Source organism: Prionailurus viverrinus, chromosome X, assembly GCF_022837055.1.
Source record: "Prionailurus viverrinus isolate Anna chromosome X, UM_Priviv_1.0, whole genome shotgun sequence".
NCBI lineage: Eukaryota > Metazoa > Chordata > Mammalia > Carnivora > Felidae > Prionailurus > Prionailurus viverrinus.
In genome coordinates this window covers 43,884,946-43,898,022 of record NC_062579.1, presented here as the reverse complement: position 1 = coordinate 43,898,022, position 13,077 = coordinate 43,884,946, and the positions used below count along the sequence as shown (strand labels likewise).

At 41.2% G+C, this 13,077-nt stretch overlaps 1 protein-coding gene across 1 annotated transcript in view; it reads left to right on the top strand.

Moving 5' to 3' along the window:
- The window catches only part of FAM120C (family with sequence similarity 120C), a 113,027-nt gene extending 100,193 nt beyond the window's left edge, over positions 1-12,834 (top strand). The window contains exons 11-16 of the mRNA XM_047843804.1: positions 1,501-1,615; positions 3,438-3,647; positions 4,804-5,005; positions 7,134-7,272; positions 7,478-7,535; positions 9,201-12,834. Of these exons, the coding sequence (XP_047699760.1) occupies positions 1,501-1,615; positions 3,438-3,647; positions 4,804-5,005; positions 7,134-7,272; positions 7,478-7,535; positions 9,201-9,455 (979 nt within the window). The 3' untranslated portion in view covers positions 9,456-12,834. The remainder of the gene's footprint in view (positions 1-1,500; positions 1,616-3,437; positions 3,648-4,803; positions 5,006-7,133; positions 7,273-7,477; positions 7,536-9,200) is intronic.
- Positions 12,835-13,077: the final 243 nt, after the last annotated feature.

Below are 13,077 nucleotides of genomic sequence, written 5' to 3'. Positions count from 1 at the left end.
CAAGTCAAATACTCATCAATGAGTACTTATTTATTTTAATTAATGGATTTCTTATCTTGAGGAATGGCCCTATCACCTAGCCATCTGCTCAAGTCAGAATTCTAGGAATCTTAGGCTCTTCCTTTTTCTTTACCCCCTTCCCATAACATGCATGACCAAATCCTATGGATATATCTACTCAGTAGCTCTTGTCTTTGTCCCCTGGCCCTCTCCAACCCCTGAGCCAGTGCCTTTGTTCATACCTCTTCAGGCACAGATTGCTGCAGTTGCCTCCCAACTGGCATACATGCCTCTTCTCTCTTACCCTATGAGCCAGTCAATATCACTGTCCTGCTGATAATCCCTAAGTATCTTCTTGTATTTTCAGAATGAAAGTCCAAATTCCTTAATACTGTTTTTGAGACACTTAATAATCTGACCTTTTTTTTTTAGTTTTATTGAGAAAAATTGATATACATCACTGTATAAGTTTAAGGCATACAACATGATGGTTTCATTTACATGTATTGTGAAATGATTGCCACAATGTTTAGTTAACATCCATCATTTCATACAGGTATAAAGAAAAAGAAAAACTTTCTCCTTATGATGAGAATTCTTAGAATCTACTCTCTTAACTTTTCTATAGACCACATAGCAGTGCTAACTACAGTCATGTACATTATCTCCAGTACTCATTTATCTTATAACTGGAAGTTTATACCTTTTGACTACCTTCCTCAAATTCCCCCTCCCCTTCTGCCACCCTCCCACCTCTGGTAACTACAACTCTGATCTCTTTTTCTATGAGTTGTTTTTTTTAAGATTCTACTTGTAAGTGAGATCACGCAGTATTTGTCTTTCTCTGTCTGACTTATTTCACTTAGCATGATGTCTCCACGTTCCTCCATATTACTGCAAATGATAGGACTTCCTCATTTTTTATGGTTGAATAATATTCGTTGTATTTGTATATATACCACAACTGCTTTATCCACTCATCCATCAGTGGACACTTAGGTAGTTTCCATGTCTTAACTATTGTAAATGCTGCTGTAGTGAACATGAGGGTGCAGATATCTTTTTGAGTTATGGAACCTACTATATCATACTGAACTCCACACCTCTATGCCTTCACATATACTGTTCCCTCAACTAGAACATCCTTCCCCGCTTTTTTTTTTTTTTTTTTTTACTAATTTCTACAGGCCCTTTGAAACCCAGCTCCTGCTATTTTTTCAGGATACCCTCCCTCACTCCTTTAGCCTAGCCCTCTCCTGTGCTCTTGTAGCACCCTGTACATTCTTCTATCTTGGTACTTATCACACTCTCCTGTCATTGTTGAGGCACATGCCTGTCTCCTCTACCACCTAGACCGCAATAACCAAAGGCGAAGATGCTTTAACTTTATTCTACTGAAATTGTCAAAACCTGGCCCGTGATAGGTTCTTAGCTTAATAAGTGTTTGTGAAAGGAATAAATGAGCTTTTTTACCTTAATAATTATGCTTTTATTTTCTAGATACATGGTTCAGTGGCCTGGTGGCCGAATCCTGCATCGCCATGAGCTAGACACTTTCCTTGCACAGGCAGTATCTACCCAGCTTTATGAGCCAGATCAACTTCAAGAACTCAAGGTGATTTGATTTAACCTAACTTAAAATCTTTCTTTTATGAGCTCAATGCTTTCCTTTTGGTCTTTTTTTTTCCCCTGGTGCTGAGGAGAAGAGTAAGTTCTACAGACAAATGTTTGATTTACTTTAGCCAATCATGTATGTTTATTGATAAAACCAAGAGGTACCTGCACCACTGCTCCCATACTGATAGGTGAGAATGGACAGAAAAGATGGATATTATACATTACAAATAAGTTGTGGCCACAAACTATGGTAAGGTTTCTGACTCTTGCAAGATACACTACAGGGGATTCTTCCTTGTGTCCTGAGTTTGTCTCTGAGTAAATGCCTGCCTTTTTAGTAATATTTATTGGATTTTAGAGAGAAGTCTAGAAGAACATAAGGAAGAAGAAAGCAAATCCACCATCTAACTGAACGCAGTAGAACATAGTAGTTTAATTTTTTTTCAAGTTTATTTATTTTTGAGACAGAGACAGAGCTCGAGCAGGAGAGGGGCAGAGAGAGAGGGAGACACAGATTCCGAAGCAGGCTCCAGGCTCTGAGCTATCAGCACAGAGCCCGACACAGGGCTCGAACCACAAACTGTGAGATCATGACCTGAGCCGAAGTCGGACGTTTATCCAACTGAGCCACCCAGGGGCCCCAGAACACGGTAGTTTAAAAGGTAGGCTCTGAAGCCAGTCTGCCTTGGGTTTGAATCTCGGCTTCATTGCATCCTAGCTGTGTGATCTGAGGCAGGTTGCTTAACCTCTCTTGCTTCAGTTTCCTTACTTGTAGGGATATTAAATAAAGTAAATAATCCATGCAAAACACCTAGAACAGTGTCTTGCATATCTTAAGTACACAGAATCCAATAATACTAGCTATTAATGCAGAACACCCCTCTCCTGACTTCAGTGGCCATGGTTTTTTGAGGCCCTAGGATAAACGTGGAAAAGATCTGGCCCAATAAAGCTAACAGAATCTTCCTTTAAGTGAGGTTAACTAAGGGAAAGACAAAAACAGTCTAAGAAAAACAGTGTTGGTTCCTCCTTACAGTAAGTATAATATTGCTTGGCCCTAGGGCAGTTACTGTCTCCAGATCACATGTAGGAGGGGACTTGCAAGTATTTCTCCTTTTCCTGTTGAAGCCATCTACCATGCCAACTTGAGATAATAAATATAAATATTTTCTACACAGTTGAGGTATTGTGTATGTGATTACATATTGTGTTTTTAAACTTAACATAGCACATATTTTCTATGTCTTAAAAAAGTTTAAGAAATTTATTATATGCATGTATCAGCTAATTATTATAATGTTGGCCATTTGGTTTCTAGTTTTCCCCTATTAGATGTAACATTACAATTAAAATCTTTATGCATAGAGTTTTATTCATAGCTCTACTTCCTTAGAATAGATTCATGAAAGTAGGATTACTGAGTCAAGAAATGTGAATATTTTTCAGGGTTATTCACATACTGCTTAATTGTAATGTACATTTTTCATCAGCTTTATATGAATGTGCCCATTTATTTCATCCTTATCAGCACTGGGTGTTCTTTTTCTCTTTGGATTTTTAAATTTTTTCTAACTTGACAGGTAAAAACAAAATGGTTGGTGCCTTTTTGAAGTTTTAAAGCTGATGTCTTTTTTTTTGTAATGAGTATCTTTCAAACTGTGTCAGGGAGTGACATGGATAGAAGCTGCTTGTGCACTCAAATGTCTATATTAAGAGGCAACACGCTCAAGTTTAATTTGAATAATCAGAATAACAGGAACAAGAGTAGATGTAACCAGTAACAGTTTTTAATAGTAGTTTTTCCTCTGTGGTGGTTTCAGATTGAGAAACTGGATGCCCGAGGGATCCAGCTTGCTGCCCTCTTCATGAGTGGGGTCGACACAGCTCTGTTTGCCAATGATGCCTGTGGCCAGCCAGTCCCGTGGGAGCACTGCTGCCCCTGGATTTACTTTGATGGCAAGCTGTTCCAGAGCAAGTTGATTAAAGCAGGCCGAGAGCGAGTATCCCTGGTTGAGCTCTGTGATGGCCAGGTACCTTTATGTTGGGCAGCTGCTAAGAGCCATCTCTGATCCACTGTGGGGATGAATGGGCAGAGGGTGGAAAGGAACAGAGACATTGGAGAGGAAGGTAGCAGAAGTAGGGGAATGTGTGACATTAACCTAACTGGGTCAAGGATAATCCCAAAGCCCCAGAGTCTGATATGTCCATGTTATAAAACCATACGTTGGAAAGTGTTTTTTATGAACACCAAATTTTCCTATTGTTTTCTTATCTGAGTATTTCCTTCCCATGGAATAGGACTTTCCTGCAATTCTTAGGATTTCATTTCCCTTATTTGCAAAAACTGTAAGTCACTTCTGCAAATGGTGATAACCTTTGTAAAGGAACTATGTTTGGAACTAGAAGAGAATAGTAAAGTAGATGACAGAGTAGAAGCAGGGGATTCTTTACAATGAAACCTTAGGAAAGACAGGGAAAGGAACCCTTACTTACTCCTTTATCCACTTGGGGGGAATAAGCTGAGGGACTAGAGCAGGGGGTGGCAAAATACCTCAAAACTGAAAACCTTGAAATTTTTATTCCAATAAGGTTTTATTGGAACACAGCCACATCCATTCATTTACATATTGCTTATGACTGCTTTCCCACCACAACAGCAGAGTTGTATAGTTGTGACAGAGACCATATGGCCTACAAATCCTGGCCCTTTTCAGAACAGGTTTGCTGATCTCTGGACTAGAGGCATGGGCTTCTCCTGGACAGAGGTCATGGTCTCTGATCTTGGGTATGGGGGAGAAGGTTAAAAAACTTTGTGCATGTCAGGTTTTATTCTTTCACCTAACTCTGTTCTATCCACCTTAAAAAATAACCTAACCTATTTCTGGTCGTGTGACAGACCATCAGTAAATACTTATTGTTATATTTGTCTCCCTTGACCTAGTCAATGTGCCTCACAAGGCCTCGGTCAGAGCTAGTGTGGTAGTTTGGTGTCATGCAAAAAGTGGGTCTTTGGTGCCAGACAGGTTTCCCTGAGTATGACTCCTTGAGCCATTTAACTCCAGACCTCAGTTTTCTTAATGGGAATAGATTTGTGAGACTGTCCCTAGAGTGCCCAATACTGTGCCTGAAACAAAGACGTTAAAAAAAATGGCAGCTGCTGTTATTAATTCTGTTCTTCATTTGAAGGCTGATCTGGCAACCAAAGTGGAAAAGATGAGACAGAGTATCCTTGAAGGAGTCAACATGAACCATCCACCACCTTCCGCTCTACTTCCGTCACCTACTTTTGTGCCTCCCATGGTGCCCCCTCTCTACCCTGTTTCACTTTATTCCCGAGCCATGGGCTCAATGCCACCTCCCCATCAAGGAAGGAGCCGGGGATTCACAGGTCAGTACCTATGAGTGATGTATTTGTCATCCTCAATCTATTTCATAATAACCCATCTGGTAGTTAGTACCAGTCACAGAATCAGCAGTTTCATATATATCAGGCTCAATACTGTGCCTGAAACAAAGATACTGATCCTAATAACTCAACCTTGGTGAAACAGGATTTTTTAATAGGGACATTTTGACATGAAGTATCAAGGTTCTGTGATCAGGTGGGAATGTCATTGCTATGGTTCAAGGTATTTGTTGTCCATTGTTCATCATTTTAAAAATAATAAAGCTGGGGAGGTTCTTGGGGGGCTCAATCTGTTAAGTGTCTGATTCTTAGCTCAGGTCTTGATCTCAGGGTCGTGAGTTCAAGCCCTGTGTTGGGCTCCACCCTGGGCGTGAAACCTACTTAAAAAAAATAAAGCTGGAAGTTTATCTAGGGTCATAAAATTCAGTATGCATATTTAGTTCAAGGCTCTACTTGGACGAGCAATGTGGATGTTTGCTCTGTTCAGTCAGGTAATGATCAAGTTTTACAAACCAGGGAGCCAGCCATTCAGTCCATTCCTTGAAGCTGACTTTACAGATCTTTGTTCCCATTCTTTGCATGTGATTTTATTGTGTCTCAGAAGACAGCTTTAATTAAGGCTAAGTTCTCAGGAGATCCTTGCCATTGTCCCAGCTCCCAGTGATGCCTAGTCTCCAGTTACTGGTGGTTCATGAAGAGCCTTCTGCCTCCTCAAAGGCCACAGTAAGATCCCCAAAGGCAAGTCTTTCTAGCCCTCTTAGAACTGGCTAGTACCCTGGTACCTTAGACACTTGTTATATGAATGAAGGGCTCTTTACTGACAACTGGCTAAATGAGTAGAGGGTTATTAACATTTGCTTTTTTTCCATAAACTAAAATTAAAGGTTTACTAGAACTGTGGATTCTATGAAGGCTTCCTTTTATGCCAAATTACAAAGCTCTACTGTGCTTGTGAGCTCATACAGACTGAGTTGGAATTTCCTGTTTTAAAGAGATATGCTATCTTGTCTTGAATTGGTTCTGGTTTTCAACTGTTGCTATTCTTGCTTATTAATTATAGATTACTTTCAGTTTAGTTTCATTATTTTCAGTTCAGTTTGCTGGTTTGGCTGATCCTCCATTGTGTAGTGATACATATTTGAATCAAAAATGGTTTAGGCCCACTTTAATATTAACTAACTGAAATTTGAATAAAAGCTTAAAAAGAAAAAGAAAAGTGGTTTTGGTCCAAATGAATAAACAAAAAGCAGAATCCAGACCCATAAACAGAGAAGGAACTTATGGTTGCCTTAGGGGAGGAACGTTGAGGGGATGGGCAAAATGGGTGAAGGAGAGTGGAATGAGTTATGGAATGAGTAAGTCACAGGAATGAAAGGCACGGCATAGGGAATAAGGTCAATGGTATTGTAATAGCATTGAATGGTGACAGATGGTAGCTGTACTGTGGTGAGCACAGCATAACTACAGAGTTGTCGAAGCACTAGGTTGTACACCTGAAACTAATGTAACATTATGTGTCAACTAAACTTTAATGCAAAGAAAAAAGAAAGGAAAATAGAAGTGGCATTTGGCTTATAATTTTCTAATAACTAGATTTTAGGACATTCATTCTTTCAGCAACTATTGAATAGCTACTATGTGCCAGGCCCTGTAGCAAAAAAATGAATTGTCCATACCCCACTTGCTAAAGTAGATGTGTACACAGGGCACCTGGGTGGCTCAACCTGTTAAGCATCCTACTCTTGATTTCGGCTCAGGCCATGATCTCACAGTTCATGAGCTCAAGCCCTACATTGGACTCTGCGCTGACAGTGCAGAGCCTGCTTGGGATTCTGTCTCTCCCTCTCTCTCTGCCCCTTCCCCATTTGTGCACGCACTTGCTCTATAAACAAACAAACAAACAAACATTTAAAAAAATAAAGTGGATGTGTACAGAGCTTCAACCCCCTGTCCCTAAATTTGTTTCCACCATGAACCTTTGTTGTTATGACAGAGTGTTTATCACAGAGAAATGGAAATAAGCCCACAGGTGGGCTGTAGGATCTTTGTTTCCACTTCTTATCCTACCTTGCACTTAGCATTCATTACTTCCTTCTTCCTATCTCTCCAGGTCTCCATCCAATCCCTCCTCAAGGAGGAAAACTGGAGATTGCTGGGATGGTTGTGGGCCAGTGGGCTGGCAGCAGGTCCTCCAGGGGCCGAGGCTCTTTTGGCATGCAAGTGGTCTCGGTTGGTGGGCCAGGAAAAGGGTATGTATTCCAATAGGTTGGTATGAGCTAGTGTTAATCAAGGTGCTATTGGGAAAATATCCACCTATTGAATACTTCCATTAAGGTAAGAGGCATTGACTAACTTTCCATAAGAGGGTCAAACTTCCTAGAGGAGGTGATTAATTAAGTGAAAATGTGGGCTTTATATATTCCTCAGGATCACTTTTCCCCTCACTTTCTACAGGCATGGAAAAGAACAGACTGGTAGAGGATCCAAAGGACACAAAAAAGGAAATAAACAAGTAAGCACGGTTCTGAGATTATCTACCTTCTGTTTGATACATCTTGTCTTTTCAGCTAACTTGCAAATGATCAGATCAGGCCAGAAAACTGTGAGTTTTCCTAGCTACTCCCAGCATTTGATTTCATTCCCTCGCTCTCTAGCTGTGAGTTAGTGAGTGTTAACTGCCCACACTGTTCCCACAGTGCTGCAGAGTGTCATCTTTATCCCTGAGTGAAGCCACAGGATAGAAACCAGGTACTGTGTCCTGAACACCTGTACCTAGCATAGTATGTGCTACATGCAGCCAGAAAAGGGGCCAAAGTGAAGTTAACAGTGGGATTGCCAGCTTCTCAGGGTTTTCTGAGGGCTTTCTACCAGAGATGCTTAGAAAATTGGACTTTGGCCTTTGCTGAATATGAGAAAGAAGGAGTTGTTGCCATTTTGCTTATTCCTGATGGCTCAAAATGGTCTTAAACTGTCCTCTAATGTACACCGTGAACTATAACAGTTTCCACTGATGTTCATTAGACATACCCCTCTCCCCAAATATCATGACCTGAGCCCATATCAAGAGTTGGACAGTTAACCAGCTGAGCAACCCAGGCACCACAGGATTCTCCATTTTAAACAGAGGAAACTGAGGCTCAGAGGGATGAAACATCTTACCCAAAATTATCCATCAAGTCAACATCCAAGTTGCCATTCCAGCCTGAGCTGACGATTCCAAAATCCTGTCCTGTCCTGATTGTCCTGATTCTACTACAGTATAACAACTCTAATTGTTAGAGACAAGACTCAGACTTAGGTCTGGCTGACTCTAATGCATATGCTCTTAACCATTTCTACCAGAGCTTTCTTCATGTAAGTGTAAGCTGTAAGGGAAGCCATGATATCAGAAGTTTGCTTGGGGACATGGAATCAAAACAATAATATTAGCTAGCATTTATTGAGTTCTTACAGGGTGCCAGGCACATCACATTCTAAGTGCTTTACATGGAGTGTCTCATTGAATCCTTATAGGAATGTAAAAAATAGGTACTGTTATTATTATTTTTTTTACACATGAAGAAACTAAGGGAAAAGAAGGGATTGTGGATGATCATAAGTTTCTCATTGCTAAGATTACTGGGGATACTGTTATCTACTCCAGAGGTAGCCTGTCCAAGGAAGTTCTCATGTTGACTTTGTTTTTAGCTAAAGCATCATCCCTGGACAGTGGTGCTGTCCATCTCACGAACCGTGAGATCATGACCTGAGTCCAAATCAAGGGTTGGACACTTAACCAACTGAGCCACCCAGGCGCCCCCTACTTCATTCTATCTGAGTGTCCTTGAGCAATGTACTTTAATCTTTCTGAGCCTCAGCTCCCTCATCTGTAAATGGTGCATAATATCTACCATTTAGGGTTCTGACTAGTATTAGAAAAATACATTGTAAAGCTTTATAAATGATGTCTATGTCATTATGTTGTTGTCTCAGCCATTGAGTTTCAGTCAAATCCATCTGTGGTCACCCTAAGTTCTCAGGACAGTTATCAGAGCACACTTTACTAGGTGTTTACAGGCTTTGGGCTTTCTGATGTTTTTGAAGAACTGAAGCAGCTTCTGCAAGCTAGCTTACGAACATGCTTGGGAACTGTCAGTCTGGGATTACCATTTCAACTGAATATATCTGTTTTTGACAGAGCACTTCAGATGGAGTTTCTAAATCTCTAGAGCCTCATCAGGGTCGGTCCCACTCACAGGTAAATGGAAACAATGGCACATTGATCAAGGAAGAGAAGAGTGATCATCATCTTCCAGCTCCATCACAGTGTGCCTTATCCAGAGACAGCAACGTGTGTACTAATGGTAACCGCTACTTCCCTGTGAAGAATGGGGAGAAGAGCCGCTTACGAGAGCAAAAGCTAGGAACTGTGGCACAACAGAAGGAGGAATAATGAGCAGAAGATGGCTTCAGCAGATCAGGAAGAGAGGAAAACCTTTACCTTTCTGATTGTAGGCCCAAGTTAGAGGAAGACATAAATGCTTACCCTAGATTTATCCAAGATTTTGTTGGGACATCCTATTGTATTCATCTTTTCCCTTTCCCTGTCTTTTTCTGACCTCCAGACTTCGTGGTCTGCTTCTGGGGAAGCTCTGGTAAAAGATGAATGGCAACAGGACTAGGTCCTATTCTCAAGTAGAATATGTAATGCCAGTATTCTCTTTGCCTCCCCTGGGAGTGTAGTAAGGCAGTGTCTGTCAGAAATCTGGTGTCATCATGTAAGGCCCTATAGAAAAGCTCCAGCTTTGGTTTTCTGAGTCTTCATCATGTTACTCTTTACAAAACTTGTGGGATGGCAGGGACTGCTGTCTGTGGCTTCCTACCTTGCTTTTTTCTGTATGAATTCGTGAGACCTTGGTATATAATCAGTATCTGCCTTCCTCTCGTTCTTTCCCCTCATTCACCTAACCCAGGATTTTATACAACCGCCTCTAACTCTGGCCTGACAATCAGATAGGTAAATGTTTTCAGGGAAGTGAAATAGTATTGGTTATTTTATTTTATTTTATTTTATTTTTTATTTTATACACTTTAAAAAAAAAACTACCAATGGCCTTTGTACTGGGGGATTCAAGTGAGTCAGAAAAGTACGGGCAGATTTTTCCTGCCTCTGAACTAATGCATTGTTTGTAAAATAGAAGATGTGGTGCAGTTCACCCACTCCCTGCTGCCCACACCCTGAAAGGGTGGGAATCAATGTAATGAAACTGAGTACGAAAAGGAACTCAAAAGATGGTGTGTGCGTGTGTGTGCGTGTGTGTGTTTGGGTATGGGCGTGTGGGTGTATGTATATATGAATGTGTGTATCTATATGCATACACATACCCTTTATATAAAGAGACAGATCTATTTATCTATACATATTTTATATATATAAATATATGTGTGTGTGTGTGTATGTGTGTGCGTGCACACGTACCTACATACATGGTGATGTCCCAGAAGATTTGCTGAATTTCCCAGAAATGCTTCCACTGCTATGGAGTGGTGGGTTTCAAAAGACCACACTTTAAAATCCTTACTGAGTCACAGCCCATCGGTTATGAGAAGATGGGCTTCTCTAAAGCAGACAAAAAAGTACTTTCCAGAGATTGCCCGTTCAGAACAACAAACAGTTGGGTTGTCACAAGTTTAATCTTGAACGGAGTCCTCACATCCCATATAGTGAACAAGAAGGTTGGAATGGGGTGGGGAATATTTGGGCATTTCCTTCTGCTAGAGCAGCCTAGTTCAGAGAGAGAAGGGGGATGGGAGGTGATTACCAGGGCTTGCAGTTAATTTGGAGGAAATCTCATCTGGAGCTTCTGGGTCAAACCGACCTCAGGCTAGAATTGATTGCCATGAATCCCTGAAGGAGAGAGAACTAGCATTGGAAAGATGGGGTAGGGAAGTGTGAGGAAATCGACAATTTGGTTTTACATGCCTAGATTGTTTTATTTGTTCATTGACATTTTGACTACTGGATCTTTTCATTTGCTTTGCAAGGAAGACTTCAGAGGACTCTGGCCCAGGCCTTTGGGGGTACTCTGTAAAGGTTCCCAGCCCCTGATGAGGCCAGAATCTGCCCAGGACAAAAAAGCTGTTCTTCCCTGCCAGAGATACTCTTGAGGCAACCTTGCATTTCCAGTTTCCCTCCTCAGCAGCTTAAGTATGAGGGATGGGAACATGGCTTACAACAGATTAGCATTGTGTCTTCATTCAGGAATTGAGGCTTTCAGCCTCACACATCTCCTTTTGGGCTTTGTGATACTCTTGCCCAAGAAGTACCATGTCTACAGGAATTCAACTGACTAGACTTCTAGCAGGATTTCTCTCTCTTTTTGAAAAACCCCATGCACCTTAACCCACAGTAAGTCCTTGGTGATTATTTTCCAGACAACCAAAAGTCTGTTTGCTTACTGCCCACTTACAATGAGCTCATCATGAGAGATTGAAAACAGTCTCAGACTGTTTAATCCTAGTCTAGCCCAGTTTAAGAGAACCTACAACTTGTAGGGGGAGGGAGCCCTTAGAATGTCTCTCCCCCTGCCCAGACACTTCTTACATAAACCAAAGCAAGATGACAAAAGTGAACACCTAGCAAGATATAACCAGAAACAAAGTGTACAAAAGCCTCCTCTTTGGAATTTGCTCCTTTAATTTGCCCCCCCCCCTTCTCTTGGGCCTGCTCAGACTTTCACAAAAATCTTGAAGGTTAGGATTTCTATGTCCAGCAAGAGAGGGATTCGGTACTGAACTTAGACAGCTTGGAAATTTCTTTCTGGAGCCAAAGAGGGAGGGATCCTTTGAATCTCTAAAAATAACCAGAATTACTGAGCTGAGTTAAATTAAATATATAGACACCATTTTCTAATAGGAAGTACTTGGAGTTATATGGAAAGGTATTTTCTTCAGTTGCCATTTCTATGCATCTTGAATCTATTCGACACAATCAAGTGACAGTATTGTTAACTCTCACAGCCTTAAGAAAATTTATTTTGTAGGCATTCACTGTGAGAAGTAAAATTGCTGCTTTGACAGGGGTGATTCCAGTTTGCCAAAAGGCTTGCTTTTCTCCCTTTCACACCCCTCTGCTTTCTCCTAACCTGGCCAAGAGTGAAATAAGTGGCTCACTTCCAACCTTGATTTTTATTTGGATTCAGCATTTTGGGTTTGGAAGGTCATAATAAAGAACCATAAAGGGCCATATTCCTGTATTTTAATTCATCTACCAAAATCTACAGTTTTGAAGCCAGAAAGGCTAAGGTTCATTACTGGAAGATGAACTTTTTCTTACCTGAGGACAAATTGGGGAAGGTGGGTCTGATCTTTGCTGCTAGTACCATTTGAAGAGACTGTCATCCTTTACTTGAGGCTCCATTTATGACTATGATGTGTGTGCCTCTCTTGAACATAGTCATATAGGAACCCCCAGAAACAACCCCTTGACCTTGTAGGGCCACAAGCAAAAGCAACCCTGGTCGTATATAGCCACTGACTCCCAAGGACTTGGCATCTTGATTTCTGCTGGCCTGTCTTGGGGTCAGCCTAAAATTCCCACCCTTATTCAGTGGCCAGTCTGGCCTGAATCAGGCCTGACAAACTTTTGCTCACTTGCATCATTTTCATTCTGAGCCAGGAGGACTTCAGGTAGACTTTAAAGCCCAAAAATAGCACTTGGTTTGGCCAGTGACATTTGATTTTTGTCTCCATCTTGATTTTCTGGCATCATTGGCCAAGTCACATGAACTTTTTTTGATCACTGAGAAAAACAGCCAGACAAGGCATTAGGGAGGGTGGTTAAGGTGGGGGTGGGGGGTGGGGGGAGGAATGCTTATGTAGGGTAGGAAGAATGTGGAAGTAACTGTTTGGTTATAGTGATCCAGTCCGTTGGAACCTTAGAAGGCTTGTGTGGGCATGTCAGTGCTACCCTTTCAGTCTCTAAGACCCCCACTTCCTTTGAAATGACAACACAAGTAGACCACAGTTTAAAGTAGCTAGTGTAATTCTACTAAGGTTTAATCATTGTTACTTGT